This window comes from Haematobia irritans, chromosome 2, assembly GCF_050003625.1.
Source record: "Haematobia irritans isolate KBUSLIRL chromosome 2, ASM5000362v1, whole genome shotgun sequence".
NCBI lineage: Eukaryota > Metazoa > Arthropoda > Insecta > Diptera > Muscidae > Haematobia > Haematobia irritans.
This window is the reverse complement of record NC_134398.1, coordinates 17,279,204-17,304,400: the sequence shown is the minus strand read 5'-3', so window position 1 is coordinate 17,304,400 and position 25,197 is coordinate 17,279,204. Positions and strand designations below refer to the sequence as shown.

General features: G+C 29.4%; 1 protein-coding gene across 10 annotated transcripts in view; it reads left to right on the top strand.

Moving 5' to 3' along the window:
* PDZ-GEF (PDZ domain-containing guanine nucleotide exchange factor) overlaps nt 1-22,965 on the top strand; it is an 86,659-nt gene extending 63,694 nt beyond the window's left edge. For 6 of the 10 annotated variants that reach the window (XM_075293489.1, XM_075293488.1, XM_075293487.1 and 3 more), the window contains 5 exons: nt 1,116-4,818; nt 4,894-5,049; nt 14,450-14,986; nt 21,782-21,876; nt 21,956-22,965. In XM_075293489.1, the coding sequence (XP_075149604.1) occupies nt 1,116-4,818; nt 4,894-5,049; nt 14,450-14,986; nt 21,782-21,831 (4,446 nt within the window). In that variant the 3' untranslated portion in view covers nt 21,832-21,876; nt 21,956-22,965. Of the gene's footprint in view, nt 1-1,115; nt 4,819-4,893; nt 5,050-13,501; nt 13,617-14,449; nt 14,987-21,755; nt 21,877-21,955 lie in introns of those variants that run through there. The other 4 variants (XR_012718821.1, XR_012718823.1, XR_012718822.1 and 1 more) reach the window with 4 other exon arrangements.
* The last annotated feature ends 2,232 nt before the right edge of the window (nt 22,966-25,197 follow it).

Genomic DNA, 25,197 nt, shown 5'->3' with positions numbered 1-25,197 from the left:
AATTCGTCAAAATTTTATTTCTAAGAAAATTTTGTCAAAATTTTATTTCTATAGAAAATTATGTCAAAATTTTATTTCTATAGAAAATCTTGTCAAAATTAAATTTCTATAGAAAATTTTGTCAAAATTTTATTTCTATAGAAAATCTTGTCAAAATTAAATTTCTATAGAAGATTTTGTCAAAATTTAATTTCTATAGAAAATGCTTTCTCAAAGTTTTATTTCTATAGTAAATCTTGTCAAAATTTAATTTCTATAGAAGATTTTGTCAAAATTTTATTTCTATAGAAAATTTTGTCAAAAATTTATTTCTAAAGAAAATTTTGTCAAAATTTTATTTCTATAGAAAATCTTGTCAAAATTTTATTTCTATAGAAAATTTTGTCAAAATTTTATTTCTATAGAAAAGTATGTCAAAATTTTATTTCTATAGAAAATTTATCAAAATTTTATTTCTATAGAAAATTTTGTCAAAATTTTATTTTTATAGAAAATGTTTTCTCAAAACGTTATTTCTATAGAAAATCTTATCCAAATTTTATTTCTATACAAACATTTTTCAAAATTTTATTTCTATAGAAAATTTTGTCAAAATTTTATTTCTATAGAAAATTTTATCCAAATTTTGTTTCTATAGAAAATTTTGTCAAAATTTTTATTTATATAGAAAATTTTGTAAAATTTTTATTTCTATAGAAAATTTTGTCTAAATTATATTTATATAGAAAATTTTTGTACACAATTTTCTGTAGAAAATTTTTTCACTAAATTTTCTATAGAAACATTTTTTCACTAAATTTTATTTCTATACAAAATGTTTTCTCAAAATTGTATTTCTATAGAAAATCTAGTCAAAATTTAATTTTTTTAATTTTGTCAAAATTTTATTTATATAGAAAATATTTTTTCACATAATTTTCTATAGAACATTTTTTCACATAATTTTCTATAGAAAATTTTTTTCACATAATTTTATTTCTATAGAAAAATTTTCACAGCTTTTTATTTCTATAGAAAATTTTGTCCAAATTTTTTTCGTGATATTAGTTACCATTCAAATTAATCCTTCCATAATTTGATTTTAATTGTCTTTGTCACATATTGTCTTTTTTCAGAGCCTCAATGTCCGTGATGCTGTTCGTGATTGTTTGGAAAAAGATCCTTCAGAGCGTACCGAAGAAGATGTCGAAATCCTACTTGAATTCACACAAGGTCTTAAAGCTTTCACCAATATTACCCTGGCCGTACGGCGGGCTTTGTGTTCGGTTATGGTCTTCGCTGTGGTCGATAAAGCTGGCACGGTTGTTATGTCCGATGGCGAAGAATTGGATTCTTGGTCTGTCCTCATCAATGGTGTTGTAGAAATCGAACATGCTAATGGTGAACGTGATGAACTACAAGTGGGTGATTCATTTGGCATTCTGCCCACTATGGATAAATTGTATCACAAGGGTGTTATGCGTACAAAATGTGATGATTGTCAGTTTGTGTGTATCACACAAACCGATTACTATCGCATACAGCATCAGGGTGAAGAGAATACAAGGCGACATGAAGATGAAGATGGTCGAGTGGTTATGGTTACTGAACTTCGACAAATTGGTAGTAATGATGGCACTACAGGAAGTTCAACAGCACAAAGTGCTAATCATCACAATGCTAATGCCAAACGTGGTCATGTTGTTATACGGGGCACTCCGGAACGCTTGTTACAGCAATTGGTCGAAGAGAATTCCATGACGGATCCTTTCTATGTAGAGGATTTCCTTTTAACGCATCGTATATTTATTAAAAATTCTCAAGAGGTAACACAGAAACTATTGAGTTGGTTTGAAGTCGACGTCAGTGGTGTGGAACCAGTGCCAAAATTTGCCAGTCATGCTACAGCCCAAGAGATAAGAGATCGTGTGACGCGTGTCGTATTGCTTTGGGTTAATAATCACTTTACCGATTTCGAAGCCGATCATGAAATGATGGAATTTCTCGAGATATTTGAGGCTGGTTTGGAGCGCAAGAAGTTATTGAGTCAATTGAGACTTTTACACATTGCCTGTGCGGCCAAGGCTCGCAATCGCTCGTGCACACTAACACGTTCATCTCGTGATGAGTCCTTAAATTTCAATATCATTGGAGGCTATGAAATGCGTGGAGCCTGTGTGGCCACTGGTGGCTGTGGCATATACATATCACACGTGGAGAAAGATTCCAAAGCTCAGGAATCCGGATTGAAGAGGGGCGATCAAATTCACGAAGTGAATGGTCAAAGCTTTGAGCATGTTACCAGTAAACGGGCTCTCGAGATCCTTATGGGTTCAACACATCTGAGTATTACGGTCAAAAGTAATCTGCTGGGTTTCAAAGAAATGATGCAGGCTGTGGAATTGACCGCTAGCGGTGGTATGAATTCGGCCAATGGCAATATGGCAGGTTTGGGTTCAAAGTCATTACGTAGTCCTCGTCGAATATGCGCCAATGATGTGGCTAGGCTGCATGGCAGAGCAGATTCCACAACTGATGATATTACAGCGGCAAATCGTGTCCAAATGGTTCGTCTCAGTTCGGTTGATATGCTCTTACCTTCAGCGGGGGGTGAAGATCAAACCGATCGTGGTTTACCACCTAGTCCTGGTACCCCAGTACAGTCTACGGGTAATATGGCTTCAAATTTCGTTAACAATTTACTGCAATCGGTTAATGCTTCGGCGAAGAAGGAGGCCAACAATATGCAAGGCGGCGGGGGATGCGGAGACAGTAAAGGTGGGGGCTTCATGACATTGGCCCCAAAGAGGAGATTGCAAAAGGCTTTGGCCAAAATGAATTTATTACACAAGAATGTCACCGGTCTTCAGGCTTCCAATTTGAATGATTCCAGTGATGCTTTGTTGAATGTGGCATGCTCCGAAAAGCACAAATCTGGCTCTATAAGCAGTGCCTCATCGGCGGGACCAAATGGAAATGGAGGTAGATTGTATCAATCCCAATCCAATCCTGATCTAACATCATTGCAATATGAGGATAATTCAGCACCAACGACTCTCAATCCCACCAGTTATTTATCGGCTTCGGTTCATAGGCCATCAGCGGTTTCAACAACGGGTAGTATAGTACCTGACTATCCGGAGCATGTACTAAAGGTGTTCAAAGCTGATCAAACTTGTAAATATTTACTTATCAATAAGGAGACTACGGCCCACGAGGTGGTTATGCTAGCATTGCAAGAATTTGGTATTCACGATCCCAGCTCGAATTTTTCCCTGTGCGAAGTTAGTGTGGGAGAGGGTGGCATGGTAAAACAAAGACGACTACCTGACCAATTGCAGAATTTAGCAGAACGCATAGGCTTTGCTTCTCGCTACTATTTGAAAACCAATGGTATTTCGGAAACGCTGGTTCCAGATGAATTAGCCTTGGAATTGGTAAGAGAGTCGAATGTGCATTTTCTACAACTCAATGCCTATGAATTGGCCATACAACTAACACTTCAAGATTTTTCCATATTTCGTCAAATTGAATCCACCGAATATGTTGATGATCTTTTCAATTTGAAGACGAAATATGGTGTTCCAATGCTGAGTAAATTTTCCGAGCTGGTAAATCGGGAAATGTTCTGGGTTGTCACAGAAATTTGTGGTGAACACAATATTGTGCGGCGCATGAAGATAGTCAAGCAATTCATTAAAATTGCCCGTCATTGTAAGGAATGTCGAAATTTCAATTCAATGTTTGCCATTATCTCGGGTCTGGGACATGCTGCTGTATACCGCTTACGTCAAACCTGGGAAAAATTACCCTCAAAATATCAGAGGCTATTTTCAGATCTCCAAGATCTCATGGATCCTTCACGCAATATGTCCAAGTACAGACAATTGGTTTCCTCGGAATTGCTCAATCAACATCCCATCATACCCTTCTATCCCATAGTGCGTAAGGATTTGACTTTCATACATCTGGGCAATGACACACGAATAGAAGATCTCATTAATTTTGAGAAGTTACGCATGATTGCCAAAGAAGTGCGTTTGTTGTCACACATGTGTTCTTCGCCCTACGATTTACTGGCTATTTTGGAATTGAAGGGTCAGTCACCATCGAATGCCATGTTCTCCTTGAATCAAATGTCAACATCGCAAGGAGCTAATAACCAAGGTCCCACATTGATAGCTGCCAATGCGGGAAATGCCACCATCAAGCGTAGAAAGAAATCTACAGCAGCTCCCAATCCCAAGAAAATGTTCGAAGAGGCTCAAATGGTACGAAGAGTAAAGGCATATCTAAATAATTTGAAAATAATCAATGATGAGGATATTCTTCACAAATTTTCGCTGGAATGTGAACCTGCTCACACATCGACCAACTCCACCTCATCACAACACGGTGGAAACTCTTCACGAACTGGTGGAGATCAATTAAGCATTTATTCGCATACATCTAATTCCTCATCGGCCCCCAATTCCTCTTTGTCACTGCGAAAACGGCATCCCTCATCGCCCACCCTGTCAACTACCTCCTCAACATCATCGACTAGTGATAATAGACGTAATATGAATCCAAATTGTCCCAAATTTGGTACAGCGTCACCACAAGCGGTACGAAAAATTCTATCATTATCTGAGTCAACAAAAATTCGACCACATCAACCTTTTCCCAGGCCGCCAGCTACCTTACCCGGTAATATACCCCTGCTAAGTAATCCGCATTTACATGCCCATGGTTTCAATGCTGCTGGAGTTCCTGTTGCCCTAGCCTCATCCTCAACACCCACCCCAAGTCCCTGTTCACATAGACGCCTGGTATCGGGCAGTAGCAATTCAATGCCAGGTAAGTGCAAAATTAGTTTTTAGGCATATTCATTGGAAATTTATTCGTTTGTTTCATTTCTATGCCCCTTTTTAGCAACAATGATTCCTCCGCCTGTACGCTCTATACATGAACGTTCTCATTCAGATACTCCAGCTCCACCACCTCCCTTGCCTTCGGTGGATTTAAATTTAGAAAGTAGTAGTGTTACCACATTTCGTGATTTACCTCTAAGGAAATCTGTTACCTCTGGTAAGTTGGCATCTAATTGCTTCTCTATTTCTTTGATTATTTCCATTTTTTTATGTAGTATTTGATGTGGGAATTTGTAAGCTATTCATTTCTTTAGTACTAACTACTAGATAATAATCTCTACAAGTCGTTAGAATTTATTACCCGTATTAATTAGTATTTGGGTATAACTTAATGCTTATAAAGTAGATACCCTGGTTTTGTTTTTTTGATTGGGAAAAAGGGAAACTTTATTGTAGTAGACACTCATATATGCATAGTCGAAGAGTTTTCCATTATTTAATAATAAGTATGTAATTTGCTTTTGCCATACCACCACCATATGATTGCTGAGTTGAAGGTCGACTGGTTGTTATATCTGACTCTGAGCACTTAGATCTTTGATAGTTTAAATTGCTGTATGATTATTACTGTGGCAAATTTGTTCAAGTTTGCTCTAGTTTCTTATTCTTTTTTTGCGAAACAAAAATGTACGCTAAGCAACAAGAAACCAAAAATGAAAATTTAATGGGAAACTTCAATATTGAAAATAACGAGCTCAAGCTGTGGGAGTGTAGGCTCTCATGCCCATTTCGTGGAGATAACGTATAATTATATGTTAAAAGTTTGTGTGTGGAAATTATTCGATTGAATTATTAATATTTATTCGTTTATTCATGACTGTTCGATTAATCGAATAATTAGATTAATTACCATCAGACTATACCCTAGAAGGACTTCAGACCTTCTTGCTGTTTGAGGGCACCATCTCTATTACCTGTGAATAGCGTACAGTTTTATGTGCAAATTGCCTCCCAAATATTCGGTTATTTATTCGATCGATTTTCTTTTATTTGTTAAGGTATCTATGACTGTTCGATTAATCGCACAATCATGGGCACTATACTACCAAAAATCGCCGCTTCAATTAACCCCTATGAATAACCCCATACTCTACCCTGGGCACAACGTACAATTGTATGTGAAAATGGTCTCCCTTATATTCGGTTATTTATTCCATTAATCGGTTAATATTTATTCGACTAATCATGATTGTTTGTTTAGTCAAATAATGTCACTAGACTAGACTCATTAAGTCCTTATCTACGACGTCATCATCATATTTACAAATTAGTTTTAAACTACACACAGCCCCATCTGGCGGGCACTAGCAGTGTAATTCAACCAAAATCCATTCCCTTTCAATAAATGTTAATTTGAAAATCCGAACAACATTAGATGTGATGAAAAAATTGTTTTAAAATCGGACCATCATCTGCACTTCTGCAAGCTACAACTGTTCGATCAAACAAATAATTAAAAATGCCACTAGAGTGTAAAATCTTACCTTTACCAATTTTTTTATAACTAGAGGGAGATTAGCCCAAAGCAACTTTATATAAATTTCATAAACATGTTAGGCCTAAATAGCTGAAATAAAATAATAATAAAGACATACAAAATTGGCCAAAGAAACAAAAAAAGAAAAAAAATTTTTATAAAGTTTATATTCTTTAAAATGGACTATTAAAAAGTAATCATAAAAAATTGCTATTTTAAGGTGGGTATTAAGTTCGAGTTTAGCCGCTAAAATCGCTAAAGTGAAAACTAAATCAGTAAAAAAAGGCATACAGTTATACATATTTGTTGCAAATTTTATTATAACTTGATAGGGGAATAGCCCAAAGAAAATTTTCACAAAGTTTGTATTCCTTAAAGTGGATTAATTAAGAAAAGCAATCGTGAAAAAATGATGATTTTAAACTCGAACTTAATACCCACCTTTAGCGGCTAAATTCGAGCTTAATACCCACCTTAAACTACAAAAATTATCGCTTCTGTTAACCCATATCGGCGACATCAACGACTATACCTAACATACAAACAAGATTTAAACAATACACAACGCCATCTAGCGGGCAATAGCCGCGAAAATTTAACAATATCCAATACCTTTCGTTAATTGTTAATTTGAAGAACCGGGCGGCAGTGATGAAAAATTGTATTGCAACCCGACCAAAGTCAGCTTCTCCAAGCTATTACAGCAACACTAGAATTTCAATCAGCGATGCGACGAATTGGGACACTATCATGGAATACTAAAGGATAAATATCTTCCTTACTAATTCTTTCAATTTCTCCCGACTAAGATGAGATCAACTGAGAAATGCAAAAGTTGGTACAATTGTACTAATTTTGGTACATCCCTCTTCCGAAAAGTACAATGACCTATTTGTTACAATTTGAGATATTCAGTTCATGTTCAAAAAGTTTTAGAAGTCCCTTCCTAAAACGGTTTATATGCACGGTTGCCAAATGCCAAAACAAACTACCAAAAATGGTAGATTGTTTACATACCGATTGGTAGAATTCTTGATGTTTTGGTAGATTTTCAATACAATACATAAATACATTTGACAAAACATTTTCTGTAGAAATAAAATTTTGACAAAATTTTCTGTAGAAATAAAATTTTGACAAAATTTTCTATAGAAATAAAATTTTGACAAAATTTTCTATAGAAATAAAATTTTGACAAAATTTTCTATAGAAATAAAATGTTTATAAAATTGTTTATAGAGATAAAATTTTGAAACAATTTTCTAAAGAAATAAAATTTTGACAAAGTTTCTAGAGAAATAAAATGTTGACAAAATATTCTATAGAAATAAAATTTTGAAAAACTGTTCTATAGAAATAAAATTTTGAGAAAATTTTCTATAGAAATAAAATTTTGACAAAATTTTCTATAGAAATAAAATTTTGATAAAATTGTCTACAGAAATAAAATTTTGACAAAATTTTCTATAGAAATAAAATTTTGACTTAATTTTCTATAGAAATAAAATTTTGACTAAATTTTCTATAGAAATAAAATTTTGACTAAATTTTCTATAGAAATAAAATTTTGGCAAAATTTTCTATAGAAATAAAATTTTGACTAAATTTTCCATAGAAATAAAATTTTGACTAAATTTTCTATAGAAATAAAATTTTGACTAAATTTTCTACAGAAATAAAATTTTTTATATAGAGATAAAATGTTGATAACATTTTTTATAGAAATCAAATTTTGACAAAACATTTTCTATAGAAATACATTTTTGAAAAAATTCTCTATATAAATAAAATTTTGATAAAATTTTCTATAGTAATAAAATTTTGATAAAATTTTCTATAGAAATAAAATTTTGACAAAATTTTCTATAGAAATAAAATTTTGCGAAAAAATTTTCTATAGAAATAAAATTTGACAAAATTTTTTATAGAAATAAAATTTTTGACAAAACATTTTCTATAGAAATAAAATTTTGACAAAATTTTCTGTAGAAATACAATTTTGACAAAATTTTCTATAGAAATATAATTTTAACAAAATTTTCTATTGAAATAAAATTTTGACAAACTTTTCTATAGAAATAAAATTTTGACAAAATTTTCTATAGAAATAAAATTTTGACAAAATTTTCTATAGAAATAAAATTTTGACTAAATTTTCTATAGAAATAAAAATTTGACTAAATTTTCTATAGAAATAAAATTGTGACAAAATTTCTATAGAAATAAAATTTTATTTGTTGTTTTGATCTCAGCTTTAAAACCATTGTGTTGACTAAACTACAAGAGTAGCTTAACCAACAGAGGAAAAGTATGCTTGTCAAATTTATTTGGGCAAAGCCCTATAGACTTCAAGATGGTTGGATGTACAGCTGTTTCGGAATTACCACATTCCTCTTCAGCATCCTGTACTTGCAGCAAAACTATCAACCAATTATCAGAATAAAATCGGGTAATTCACTCAACCCAAAGTGAACTACACTTGACCCTTCGGAAAAAAGGTTTGATAGTCAGCTACTGCCAAAAATTTTTTATTTTAAATTTAGACAAAATTTTCTATAGAAATAAAATTTAGACAAAATTTTCTATAGAAATAAAATTTTGACAAAATTTTCTATAGAAATAAAATTTTGACAAAATTTTGCTAGAGAAATAAAATTTTGACAAAATTTTGCTAGAGAAAATTTTCTATAGAAATATAATTTTAACAAAATTTTCTATTGAAATAAAATTTTGACAAACTTTTCTATAGAAATAAAATTTTGACAAAATTTTCTATAGAAATAAAATTTTGACAAAATTTTCTATAGAAATAAAATTTTGACTAAATTTTCTATAGAAATAAAAATTTGACTAAATTTTCTATAGAAATAAAATTGTGACAAAATTTCTATAGAAATAAAATTTTATTGTTGTTTTTGATCTCAGCTTAAAGCCATGCATTGACTAAACTACAAGTGTAGCTTAACCAACAGAGGAAAAGTATGCTTGTCAAATTTATTTGGGCAAAGCCCTATAGACTGCAAGATGGTTGGATGTACAGCTGTTTCGGAATTACCACATTCCTCATCAGCATCCTCTACTTGCAGCAAAACTATCAACCAATTATCAGAATAAATTCGGGTAATTCACTCAACCCAAAGTGAACTACACTTGAACCTTCGGAAAAAAGGTTTGATAGTCAGCTACTGCCAAAAATTTTTTATTTTAAATTTAGACAAAATTTTCTATAGAAATAAAATTTAGACAAAATTTTCTATAGAAATAAAATTTTGACAAAATTTTGCTAGAGAAATACAATTTGGACAAAATTTTGCTAGAGAAATAAAATTTTGACAAAATTTTCTATGTGAATAAAATTTTGAAAAAGATTTCTTTAGAAATAAAATTTTGACAAAATTTTCTATAGAAATAAAATTTTGATAAAATTTTCTTTCTATAGAACATTTTATTAAAATTTTATTTCTATAGAAAATTTTGTCTAAATTTTCTATATATAGAAACTTTAGTCAAAATTTTCTTTCTATAGAACATTTTATCAAAATTTTATTTCTATAAAAAATTTTGTCAAAATTTTATTTCTATAAAAAAATTTGTCAAATTTTATTTCTATAAAAAACTTTTTCGCAAAATTTTATTTCTAGAGAAAATTGTGCCAAAATTTTATTTCTATAGAAAATTTTGTCAAAATTTTATTTCTATAGAAAATTTTGTCAAAATTTTATTTCTATAGAAAATTTTTTCAAAATTTTATTTCTATAGAAAATTTTGTCAAAATTGTATTTCTATAGAAAATTTTTTCAAAATTTTATTTTTATAGAAAATTTTGTCAACATTTTATTTCTATAGGAAATTTTTTCAAAATTTTATTTCTCTAAAAAATTTTGTCAAATTTTATTTCTATAGAAAATTTTTTCGCAAAATTTTATTTCTAGAGAAAATTTTGTCAAAATTATATTTCTATAGAAAATTTTATTTCTATAGAAAATTTAGTCAAAATTTTATTTCTATAGAAAATTTAGTCAAAATTTTCTTTCTATAGAAAATTTAGTCAAAATTTTCTATAGAAATAAAATTTTGACTAAATTTTCTATAGAAAGAAAAATTTTGAATAAAATTTTTTTTATTTTTAGAAATAAAATTTTGACTAAATTTTCTATAGAAAGAAAATTTTGACTAAATTTTCTATAGAAAGAAAATTTTGACTAAATTTTCTATAGAAATAAAATTTTGACTAAATTTTCTATAGAAATAAAATTTTCTATAGAAATAAAATTTTGGCACAATTTTCTCTAGAAATAAAATTTTGCGAAAAAGTTTTTTATAGAAATAAAATTTGACAAAATTTTTATAGAAATAAAATTTTGACAAAATTTTCTATAGAAATAAAATTTTGACAAAATTTTCTATAGAAATAAAATTTTGACAATTTTCTATAAAAATAAAATTTTGACAAAATTTTCTATAGAAATAAAATTTTGACAAAATTTTCTATAGAAATAAAATTTTGACAAAATTTTCTATAGAAATAAAATTTTGACAAAATTTTCTATAGAAATAAAATTTTGACTAAATTTTCTATAGAAATAAAATTTTACAAAATTTTTTATAGAAATAACATTTTGACTACATTTTCTATAGAAAAAAAATGGACAAAATTGTCTATGGAAATAAAATTTTGTCTAAATTTTCTATAGAAATAAAATTTTGAAAAAAATCTCTATATTAATAAAATTTTGATAAAATTTTCTATAGAAATAAAATTTTGACAAAATTTTCTATAGAAATAAAATTTTGACACAATTTGCTCTAGAAATAAAATTTTGCGAAAAAGTTTTCTATAGAAATAAAATTTGACAAAATTTTTAATAGAAATAAAATTTTGACAAAACATTTTCTATAAAAATAAAATTTTCTATAAAATAAAATTTTGAGAAAATTTTCTATAAAATAACATTTTTGGAAAACTTTCTATAAAATAGAATTTTGAGGACATTTTCTATGAAATAAAATTTTGAGAAAATTTTCTATAGAGATAAAATGTTGACAAAATTCTCTACATAAATAAAATTTTGACTAAATTTTCTATAGAAATAAAATTCAAATAATTCATTCATTCATCTTTATTTAATCAAACCGAGCCCATGCGGACTAAATTTTTATAGAAATAAAATTTTGACAAAAACTATAGAATGAAAATTTGACAAAAATTTGATCAAAAACTGCGCTTTTAATTAGGTAAGTTTTTGGTAAAATTTTCTTAAACTTGTGGTAGATTATTTTTGGCACGAGTGGTAAGCGTGGTTATCTTGTTCCCATCTAACTAAATTGCAGTCAAAAGGGATAAATCCATTGTCCATATTCAGTATGTAGGGCATCCATGGACAAAAATTGACTAATATCGATCAACTGACAATAAAATACAACATTTCGGAAGTTTTTAATATATTTCGGTGACTATATCAATCCATTATTTTGAAATGTGGTACAATTTGAATCCAAAAAGTATATTTTTTTTTATAAAATTTAAAAATTTGATTTTTCATCATTGCTCAAGACTTACTTACAAGAGTTATCGTTGCGTAAAACCTAAAAGCCTTTCAGCTGTATTTTATCTTCTCTCAGTAATGCCGTTATCTAAAACAAAGATGTGACACGTTGTTTCGCATCGGCTATAAAAACGAGTTACCTTACCATTATGTTAATCTGAAAATTAAATGTCGAAACACAATATTCTTTTATGATGAACCCTTAGTTTGTAGTAGCGAAACGAACATCGAAAATCTATTTTTCAACTATCGACATTTTCAAAAATTTTCGAAGTCTACCTTTTTTTTCTTCAAATTCGGTAAATGATGTTTTTTTTTTTTGTGAAAATCGAGTCAAATCAACCTAACAAATCGACTTTTTATCGTGACCAAGAATAACTACCCAGCAAAAAAATTTGGAAGTTCTTCCAAAGGCACAACTTTAAAAGCACTTCCCAAAGATGTACTCCCAAAGATGTTCTTTATTTCAACTACGCAGGAAGTTCTTTTAATTTAATTATTTATAACTCGCTTTTTTTTCTTATTTTTTAATGGGTAAAATTTGGAAGTTCTTTTTGGCCCTAGGGCTTTTGTATTACTTCGTGGATTAATAAATAAATAAATAAAGGCACAACTTTAAAAGCACTTCCAAAAGATTTACTCCCAAAGATGTTCTTTATTTCAACTACACAGGAAGTTCTTTTAATTTAATTATTTATAACTCGCTTTTTTCTTATTTTTAATGGGTAAGCTTTAATAAAATGGTACAAATCATTGAAATTTTGTCGAAAAAAAAATTCAAAATCCATTCAAGAAATATTGCTAATTTTTCAAAATATTTTAATTCAAACGTTCAACATTCAAGCGTTAGAATGCATTAAAAATCATAAAAAATTATAAAAATTATTTATTTGTCACATCCAAAACACTTTGAATCACAGAGTAAGAAGTGATGCAAATTCAGTTCAACGGCTGTTGAAATGGTGGAATCCGTCATATGACAAGCCCGTGTTAAGTCCGCTTCTGCGCCACTTTTGCACTACTTCCGGATCCAAAAAGAACATTTTTACTACCTTTTTGGTGACGCTTTTTTAAGGATATAGTGGAACTTGAATTGAAAAGGGAATATGATTTAGCTCTTTTTATGCAGAAAATTTATCAAAAAAAAAATTAAAAGTTGCGATGTCAAAAGTCGACTTTTAAATGATCACAAAACGACCCAAAACTCGACTTGAAAAAAGTTGGAAAGACGGAAAAGTCGACTTTTCCATATGTTGACCTTTTCAAGTTATGAAAAATCGATTAGGTATCGTCCAGTTTTGGGGTTTTTTTTTCATATCGTAATTCTGGTTGTATACTCCATACAGAGCATCTTTTGTTGTCCACATTTTATAAATAATATAAGAAATAACAAAATATAAAATATTAAAAAGTTAATTTAGACGAAATTTTCTATATTGTCAAGACTAAACTAATTTTCTAATACGGTTTGCTTCAACGATGACTTGTTGTTCACTCACTGCAATAAAATCGAAAAATTATTTAGGTTAAATTTGTAATTTATTTTCTACATATTTGGTGATTGATTTTAAAATTTTAAATTACAGCCTTATTTGAATGGATTAAATAACACAAAAACACAAATTCTGCTGCTGAAGCTTTATATTGTTTTCTCTGTATTATGACGAAATAAATTTTGATTCGATACCAAAATCAATATGGGTAAGGTTGTTGTTATCTAGCTGCAAACATAATGCTTAGACAAATATTTTCAATAAATGAAAGGTTTTCGAAAAACTGGAACCTCTTGATATCTATGTGGCTTAAAAAATTAAATTTCTATAAATCTATCGGCTTTTGAATCTAACTGGTCGCTATTGACTGCCAAATGAGGCTCCTGTATTTAACCCATAACTGCTACTACTGCTTAATCTCTATTGTTTATTTTTTGAAAACTCCTTAATAACGTCCTACCTATGTAGAAAAATCATGCATATTGGAATGACCTTGGTTTGGAGAAGCTAAAAAACCTATATTCTACGAAAAAATTACAATAAAATATATTTTTGGCCTAATAACGCTAATGCTTTAAAACTAATAGCCTAATAACTTGCGAATACTTTTGGGTGTGGTCTTAACTTTACTTCCTAACTTTCAGACAACACTTTTCCATTCACAATACATCATGCACAAGGGGTAGTCACTAAACTAAACAAAAAAGAGCAATGGAATTGAGATCTTTGACTTGGACAATAAAATGATGAACAAATGGATATGGAATTTCCTTTAAGTTAATCATTACTTTAGAACAGTCCTAGAAATCACTTCCCATATTTCTTTTAAATAGTTTATGGCCTATCTTTCACCCTAAACAACACACATTGCACATACTAGTACTACTGATTTTATTTATTTGTAACGCTTGTACTACTACTAAACTCAAATGCCCAATTCTGAAAAAAATGAAAAAACGAAAATTCCTATACAAACACAAATTGAAATTTTGTCCCCCTTGCAACTTTTTTATTTCCCGCCCATTTCTTTATATACAATAGGATCGGTATCCTCCAACGATAGTGGGCATGGTTCATATGCTCAACACGATACAAGTTCTTCGTCTGTCTACACAGCGGCCGATTGTCGTCTGTTACAGCAGATTTCAAATACAGCAGCAGGAGCAGCTACACGTAATATAAATACTCAGTGCAATACGCGTGCATTATCGCCACAACTTCATACACTACAACAACAGCACTCACCAGCGACACCACCACCACCACAACAACAACAACCACTACCAAATCAAATGAATGCACCAACAACACCATTAACACCAACACCACCTCCATATTTAATGAGAGGTCAAAATATGCCCATGTATCCGACCACCAGCTGTGGTGGCGTTGGTGGTGGTGGTGGAGTTGTCGTTGGCGGTAATATATCTCCACATCCGCCACCATTGCCACCGCAACATTTGAATAGGCCATTGTCACCGGCGGCGGCAGCTGTGGCTTTACAACAAAATATGCCACCGCCTTATGCAACAGCTGCAGCTATGCTACATCATAATCATAGACATTCCAATATGCATGGTAAGTGGTTCCACCAATATAAAAAAAACTGCAAACAAACTACAAATTGGTGAATGGAGAAAGTTATAAGGGCAATTTGGCAATTGTTTTCTTTGGCTTTTTGTATATAATTGTGAGAAAAAAACATTAGCAAAAAAAATTGACGTTTAGTCAAGAAAATTGAACTATGGTTATAATAACCCCAAAAACAAAGATAACAATAACAAATGGTACAAATCATTTGAACAAGTTATTCCTGACTCCGAAAGCATATATGTACATATTTTTTTAATTTAGTGAAGTCGACTTTTCAACATTTTCCCAATTTCTCCATTAGTTTTTATTTGTTTGGTTTGAAAATTCAATTTGTCAAATTTTCCCATGGTCTAGGTTTTAAAATTAAATTTTTGATTAAAGTGAAGTTAACGTTTTGGTATCTTCATATTTTGATGTATCCCAAAATGAACTTTAAACGGTAAAACTCAAATTTAATGCAGATCTTTTTACGAAAAGTCGCGAAAAAAATTCACATCATTGTGAATTTGAAAGTTTTGTATCCAATTTTACAAATTTCGACCATTTGAAAGTCCAAATATTGTAAAGTGCATGGGATAAAAAGACGAAAATCAATTTTTCAAACTAAAAAAGTCTTCGGAAAGTAAAAATTGAAAGTAAACATTTTTAGAATCTTCAACTAATCGACTTTTGATATTTTTGAAAATCGACTTTTAACGTTGGCCAAAATCAGCTTAATGAAAAATACATTAAATGAAAATAAATATAAATAAAAATAAAATACAAATATTTGTCTGGTAATTCTGAGAATATCTTGAGACGATACCATGTACTTACTATGTATCCACTAGAGCTCGACCAAAAATCGATAATCGGCCTTAGGCGTCAACAGGCCGAATAACCGAACCGAAGCGTTTTGAATAATCTCTTTCATATCGAATTGTCCCAGTGTTGAATTTGCCTCACTCAAAACACCCAGTACAAAGAAAACGTAAAAAAATCCTTGCCATTATAATATCAAACTACTGAATTTTGAATAGTAAAAAGTCTGTATTTTAAGACATTTATTGTTGTTGAATAAAATATGCTAATATTTCACCAAAACACAAGAAATTCCTTTATATAACAAATTTCAGAAAAATAATCGGTTTCGGCCGAACTTTTTTGCCGAGCATCGGCTTCGGCCAAAAAAAAAGACCGCTTTGGTAGACATACGATGAATATGAATGCGTATTATTATCCGTTTTAACCGGAGTTCAAAATTGTGAAAGAGAAGCTCCAAAGTTTTGAAAATGCTCGTAGTGTCGACAGTTTCAAATTGTGAAAATTCCATAAACTCAAGAAGTCTACTTTGCACATTTTTAAAAAGGAGAAAACTCGAAATTTCGACTTATCCAAATTAAAAACAAGTAAGGAAAGTCTAAAGTCGGTCGGGGCCGACTATATTATACCCTGCACCACTTTGTAGATCTAAATTTTCGATACCATATCACATCCGTCAAATGTGTTCGGTGCTATATATAAAGGTTTGTCCCAAATACATACATTTAAATATCACTCGATGTGGACAGAATTTGATAGACTTTTACAAAATCTATAGACTCAAAATTTAAGTTGGCTAATGCACTAGGGTGGAACACAATGTTAGAAAAACAAAATATGGGAAGCATTTAAATCTGAAGCAATTTTAAGGAAACTTGGCAAAAGTTTATTTATGATTTATCGCTCGATATATATGTATTAGAAGCTTAGGAAAATTAGAGTAATTTTTACAACTTTTCGACTAAGCAGTGGCGATTTAACAAGGAAAATGTTGGTATTTTGACCATTTTTGTCGAAATCAGAAAAACATATATATGGGAGCTATATCTAAATCTGAACCGATTTCAATCAAATTTGGCACACATGACTATACTACCAATTGTACTCCTTGTGCAAAATTTCAAGCTAATCGGGATAAAACTCTGGCTTCTGGGTCCATATAAGTGCATATCGGGCGAAAGATATATATAGGAGTTATATCTAAATCTGAATCGATTTCAACCAAATTTGGCACGCATAGCTACAATGCTAAATCTATTCCCTGTGCAAAATTTCAACCAAATTGGGCCAAAACTCTGGCTTTTAGGACCATATTAGTCCATATCGGGCGAAAGATATATATGGGAGCTATATCTAAATCTGAAACGATTTCTTCCAAAATCAATAGGGTTCTATTCTGACCCAAATTAGGAAAATGTGCCAAATTTGAAGGCGATTGGACTTAAATTGCGACCTAGACTTTGATCACAAAAATGTGTTCACAGACAGACGGACGGACAGACGGATAGACGGACATAGTTATATCGACTCAGGGACCCACCCTGAGCATTATTGCCAAAGACACCATGTGTCTATCTCGTCTCCTTCTGGGTGTTACAAACATATGCACTAACTTATAATACCCTGTTCCACAGTGGGGCGCAGGGTATAAATATGGGAAACATTTAAATCTGTACTAATTTTGAAGCAACTTGGCAAAAGTGTATTTATGATTTATCGATCGATATATGTGTATTAGAATTATAGAAAAATTTGAGTCATATTTACAAGTTTTAGACTTAGCAGTGGCGATTTTATAAGGAAAATGTGGGTATTTTGGCCATTTTTGCCCAAATCGGAAAAACATATATACGGAATCTATATCTAAATCTGAACCGATTTCAACCAAATTTGACATGCATAGCTACATTATTAATTTTACTTCTTGTGCAAAATTTCACGTATCTCGGATCACAACTTTGGCCTCTGTGGTCATATTACGCAAAATCGGTCGAAAGACATATATGGAAGCTATATCTAAATCTGAACCGATTTCAATAAAAGTTGGCACACTTGACTTTACTACTAATTGTACTACTAGTGCAAAATTTTAACCAAATTGGTGTAAAACTCTGGCTTCTGGGACCATACAAGTCCATATCGGGCGAAATATATATAAGAGCTATATCTAAATCTGAACCGATTTCAATCAAAATTGGCACCTAGATTATAGTACTAATTGTTCTCCTTGTGCAGAATGTCAACCAAATTGGGGTAAATCTCTGGCTTCTGGGACCATATAAGTCCATATCGGGCGAAAGATATATATATAGGAGCAATATCTAAATCTGAACCGATTTAAATCAAATTTCGTACATTTGACTATGGTACTAATTGCTCTCCTTGTGCAAAATTTCATGCAAATTAGAATAAAACTCTGGCTTCTGGGAGCATATAAGTCCATATCGGGCGAAAGATATATATGGGAGCTATATCTAAATCTGAACCGATTTCAATAAAATTTGGCGTACTTGTCTTTACTACTAATTGTACTACTAGTGCACAATTTCAACCAAATTGGTGTAAAACTAAGGCTTCTGGGACCATATAAGTCCATATCGGGCGAAAGATATATATGGGAGCTATATCTAAATCTAAACCGATTTCAATAAAATTGTGCACACTTGACTCTACGGTCAAGTTTTATGTTTGTGCAAAATTTCAAGCAAATCAGGGTAAAACTCTGGCTTCTGGGCCCATATAAGTGCATATCGGCCGAAAGATATATATGGGAGCTATATCTAAATCTGAACCGATTTCAATAAAATTTGGCACACTTGACTATAGTACTAATTGTTCTTCTTGTGCAAAATGTTAAGCAAATTAGGATAAAACTCTGGCTTCTGGGGCCATAAAGTCCATATCGGGCGAAATATATATATGGGAGCTATATCTAAATCTGAACCGATTTCTTCCAAAATCAATATGGTTCTATTCTGAAACAAACACATACTTGTGCCAAATTTGAAGTCAATTGGACTAAAACTACGACCTAGACTTTGATCACAAAAATGTGTTTACAGACAGACGGACGGACCCTGTTCCACAGTTGAAAATTGATTCGATTCGACATTTCGCGACCTTAGAATGACAAGGTTCTATGTGAATAGGGATGTAGTGTACACTTAGAACCTTGTCATTCTAAGATCGCGATTTGACGATGGCTAAAATCGAGTCGAACTTAACGAAAAAGTCTACATTTTAAAAACTAAAAACAAAAACTACAAAAAGCGACTTTTCCCACTGATCGACTTTTGATGTTTTTGAAAATCGATTCGACATTTGACGGTGGCCAAATTCGACTCGAACTTAATGAAAAAGTCGGCATTTTGGATTAAAAGGGGAATTAGATAATTTGGTTTAGTTCGATCTTTTTTTTTTTGTATCAAACAGAAAAATTTTATTCGATCTTTTTTTGTATTAAATATAAAAAAATGTTTCAAATAAAAACTTTTTATTCGATCATTTTTTTTGTATCAAATAGGAAATAATGTTTCAAATAGAAAATAATTGTTGCATCTTTAAAAAAATCTTTTCTATTTGGTAGAAAGGAAAATATTATGCAAATATTTCTATGGCATCTATGAGAGTATATTTAGCAGATATTATTTATTTTCAAAGAAATACCCTTACACAGATATACGATGAATATGTATAATGATCCGTTTTAAAAAATAAATTTTTGCAAATTGTGAAAAAATCGAAAAGTCAACTTATGTGGACTTTTCCAATTTTTCGAAAAGTCGAAAACTTGAAATGTCAGTTTTTCAAAATGTTGAAAAAATGAGAAATGCAAAGAGTCGACTTTGCCAAAGCAGAAAAATCCACTTTTCAAAATTAAAAAGAAAAGAATATGCCAACATGGGCGCTGAGGCTATTAGTTGAAGCAGTGAATTGTAGCAAATTTGAATACAAAATAAAAAAGTCGAAAGGTGGAAAATTTTGAAAAACTCAAAATTTCGTTTTTCCACTTTTTTTTATACAATCCGAGATACAGATAAACCACGCTATTTTCTGCAATATAATGGATTTATTTTAGCTGATAGCCTAAGTAGCTAATGCTAGATTTTTTCTCTATTATTCTTATATTTACTATAAGTTTAATAAATAAATAATGGATTTATTATTACTATACCTAACATTTACCTGAAATGTTTTTCTTGACCCTCAAAATCATCATGTAACAAAGCTGGTCCATATTACTCTTTTTTATATTTCCCATATAGACCGAGATTTTCTTTTTTGAGTATTAAGAACACGAAATTTTCTCTGATATCCCAGCAAAAAATTTGGTAGTTCTTCTCATGGCACTACTTTAAAAGAACTTCCAAATGCTCTCCCAAAGATGTTCTTTATTTTAACTGCACAGGAAGTTCGTTTGAATTATTTTTTTTTATAACCTACTTTTTCCATATTTTTAATTGGAAATTTATCTTTATTTGTTTCAAATAGATTAAAAACATGTAAAGATTTAATAAAATGGTACAAATTATTTAAATTAGCAAAAAAAAATGTTAAATCCTTTCTAGAAAAATTGCGAATTTTTGAAAATATTTGATGGCAAACGTTCCAGACAAGCGTTATAATGCATTAAAAATCATAAAAATTTGGTCTGTTGGTTAAGCTAATCTTGTAGTTTAGTCAACACAATGGTTTTAAAGCTGAGATCAAAACAACAAATATGAAATAAAATTTTAACAAAATTTTCTATAGAAATAAAATTCTGACAAAATTTTCTAAAGAAATAAAATTTTCATTCGTTTTGTTTTGTTATTGTTGGTTTTGTTCTTTAAGCATTGTTGTTGTTGTTTTTTATTGCAGCTTAAAACCATACATTGACTAAACTACAAGTGTAGCTTAACCAACAGAGGAAAAGAATGACAAAATTTTCTATAGAAATAAATTTTTTGACTAAATTTTCTATAGAAATAAAATTTTGACAAAATTTTCTATAGAAATAACATTTTGGTAGATTATTTTTGGCTCGAGTGGCAACCATGATTATGAACCGGTATGGAGCAATTTTTGTGTGATTGGGGATCGGCCATATATAACTATAGACCGATATGTACCAATTTTGGCATGGTTATTAGCGGCCATATACTAACACTACGTTCCAAATTTCAACCGGATCGGATGAATTTTGCTCCTCCAAGAGGTTCCGAAGGTCAAATCTGGGGATCGGTTGATATGGGGGCTATATATAATTATGGACCGATATGGACCAATTTTTGCATGGTTGCTAGAGACCATATACTTACACCATGCACCAAATTTCAGCCACATCGGATGAAATATGCTACTCTTAGAGACTCCGCAAGCCCAATCTGGGGGTCCGTTTATATGGGGGCTATACGTAAAATTGGACCGATATGGCCCATTTGCAATACTATCCGACCTACATCAATAACAACTACTTGTGCCAAGTTTGAAGTCGATAGCTTGTTTCGTTCGGAAATTACCGTGATTTCAACAGACGGACGAACGGACGGACGGACATGCTTAGATCGACTCAGAATTTCACCACGACCCAGAATATATATACTTTATGGGGTCTTAGAGCAATATTTTGATGTGTTACAAACGGAATGACAATGTTAATATACCCCCCATCCTATGGTGGAGGGTATAAAAAAATTTAGTGATTCTCATCAAGCCGCCCGGAAATTTTTAAATTTGGAAGCTATCTTCCAAATTTAAAAATTCTAGCTTTTATTTTGAAACTTAAACTGAAGTGTCTTAGGTTTTGAGCTTTTAGGATTTTCTATAGCAGGGCCCACCATGGTGGATATTTGTTTATGTTCAAGTATCGAATATATTGTTTATTATTTTGTATTTTATTTTATTTCTAAATTTTCTTTTATTTTATTTTTTATTTAAATTTTTTATTAATTCATTTTTCTCCATTTACTAGAATTTTTCTTTTGAATTTCTTTAAAGGTGCTCCTGGTTGTCCCATGTGTCCCATGCCGCCACCCATGAACCAATAAATGTAATTATGTATTATTTATTAAAAAACAGAAAAACAAAAACAGGTAAGGCCTTTAAATTTGTATATTGTTGTAATTTTTAATATTAAATAGCATTTCTGTTTTTGTTTCTATTTTTTTACAGAGTTAAGATAATAAAATAAAAATATATATGCCAAATTGATGTTTTCGTTTAAAGGAAAAAAATACCCCCAAAACAAAAACAAACACCTAATATATAAGGTTGTGGAGTTAAAAGTTTTTTTTTTCTCAAATGTTTTAAATGCTCAGCCAATGTATATCTCTGGAATGTGATTCATCTGATGGGCTTAATTTCAAAATAAAAAAAATAAAAACCGAATATACTTACAAGATCATATCGAATCAAATACTGCATATACAAATATGATGTTACATAGTCTGCAGGCGGACCGAACTTCTTCCATCCGAAACTAAGAAAATAACTCCTCAGACGCCAATGCTATATAATATTTATACAAGATTCAAAATTAAAAACTAAAACTACTTATGCGCTCTTCTTTAAATGTATTTTTTTGTATTTACCTATACAGCATATATTTTGGTATTATGTAAAAATATATGTATATGTATTTTTTTTTCTTATTTTAATTTAGTATTAAGTTTTACAAAACTACAACAATTCCGCCAAATTTACACAAAACAAAAGAAACTGCTGAAATTGAAAACTATATTTACCATGAACAAAAAAAGAAAACAACAAAAAATGAAACAAAACAACAAAAACTTTCAAAAGACTTACTACCAATGTACAATTCTTCCCCCACCCCTGATTAACATATTATTATCGAATTAATAAGTTTTGCTCTTAATTATCCAAACTACATTTTAGCAATTTCCACAAACTTTTCCTATAAAAATTAAACGAATATTTATATTTTGATAATTCTTTTTTACAAACCACATTACAACAAGAGAAACAAATTGAAACAACTCGAATCAGGCTTAGAAACAACAAAAAGTATATAAATAGAAAATAAGTGTTAATTTAAGAAGACTATCTACTATTCGCTTCCATCCCCATAGTATCACCATTTAAGTGTTTTAAATGCGTACTGCATAGAACCAAAACATATAGAAGAAAAACAAAAAATAAATCATGTCCCCTCCACCAAATGCCTTTGTATATTTAATTTTTTTTTCCAGAAAGTTAAAAAAATGTATTCACAAACTTTAACTGTCAATAATCATGTTCATTTTAGCCTCTTGTTCAATTCGAATATTATAGATTAAATTAAAAAAAAATAATAATAAAACAAAAGCAAAGCATATAAGCGCCACAAGTCTTGTGAAATATTTTATAGTTATATTTCATAGTAAAAATCATTATACATTTTTCTTATGCATAACGTAATATTATTTTAGAATATGTATATTTAAAAAAATCCCAATCATGTTCTTTTTAAGTTATATAAGATTCTTTATCTCCCCCTATCTCACTCTCGCTTCTGTAGAAAAATAACGAAAAATTATTATGAATAAAAAAAAACATATTTTTTTAAATTCAATATCATTCTATGAAATATACATACAATTTTTATTTCTATTTAGTTTCTATTTGATTACATAATACAATTTTCAGAAAAGTTATGGGAAAAAAGAACAAAACAATATATATTTCGAAATCATATTTAATAGAATAGCCATTTGATGTAATTGTCAACGATATTTTGGAAAACATTGATACGTACTAAACTCAAAAGAAAAACTCATTGAGAAAAACTCAAGGAGAATTAAAAACGATCGACCAACCAAAAAATCTACCACTGTATTATTTGTTAAAATTTTATTTCTATAGAAAATTTTGGCAAAATTTTATTTCTAAAGAAAATGTTGGCAAAATTTTATTTATATAGAAAATTTTATCAAAATTTTATTTATATAGAAAATTTTGTCAACATTTTATTTCTATAGAAAATTTTGTCAAAATTTTATTTCTATAGAAAATTTTGTCAAAATTTTATTTCTATAGAAAATTTTGTCAAAATTTTATTTCTATAGAAAATTTTATTTCTATAGAAAATTTTATCAAAATTTTATATCTATAGAAAATTTTATCAAAATTTTATTTCTATAGAAAATTTTGTCAAAATTTTATTTCTATAAAAAATTTTGTCAAAATTTTATTTCTATAGAAAAGTTTGTCAAAATTTTATTTCTATAGAAAATTTTGTCAAAATTTTATTTCTATAGAAAATTTTATCAAAATTTTATTTCTATAGCAAATTTTGCCAAAATTTTATTTCTATAGAAAAGTTTGTCAAAATTTTATTTCTATAGAAAATTTTTGTCAAAATAGAAAATTTTTGTCAAAATAGAAAATTTTTTCAAAATTTTATTTCTATTGCAAATTTTGTCCAAATTTTATTTCTATAGAAAAGTTTGTCAAAATTTTATTTCTATAGAAAATTTTGTCAAAGTTTTTATTTCTATAGAACATTTTTGTCAAAATAGAAAATTTTGCCAAAATTTTATTTCTATAGCAAATTTTGTCAAAATTTTATTTATATAAAAAATGTTTTCAACATTTTATTTCTATAGAAAATTTTGTTACAATTTTATTTCTATAGAAAATTTTATCAAAATTTTATTTCTATAGAAAATTGTAGTCAACATTTTATTTCTATAGAAAATTTTGTCAAAATTTTATTTCTATCGAAAATTTTATCAAAATTTTGTATCTATAGAAAATTTTATTTTTATAGAAGAATTTTTCAAAATTTTATTTCTATAGAAAATTTGTCAAAATATTATTTCTATAGAAAATTTTGTCAAAATTTTTTCTATAGAAAATTTTGTCAAAATTTTATTTCCATAAAAAATTTTGACAAAATTTTCTATAGAAATAAAATTTTGGCTAAATTTGACTAAAATTTTGTCAAATTTTTTTTCTATAGAAAATTTTGTCAAAATTTTTCAACATTTTATTTATATAGAAAATTTAGTCAAAATTTTATTTCTATAAAAAATTTTGTCAAAATTTTATTTCTATACAAAATTTTCTCAAAATTTTATTTCTATAGAAAATTTTGTCAAAATTTTATTTCCATAGAAAATTTTGGCAAAATGTTATTTCTATAGCAAATTTTGTCAAAATTTTATTTCTATAGAAAATTTTATCACAATTTTATTTCTATAGAAAATTTTGTCAAAATTTTATTTCTATAGACAATTTTCTCAAAATTTTATTTCTATAGAAAATTTTGTCAAAATTTTATTTCTATAGAAAATTTTGTCAAAATTTTATTTCTTTAGAAAATTGTTCCAAAATTTTATTTCTGTAGAAAATTTTGTCAAAATTTTATTTCTATAGAAATTTTGGAAAATTTTATTTCTATAGAAAATTTT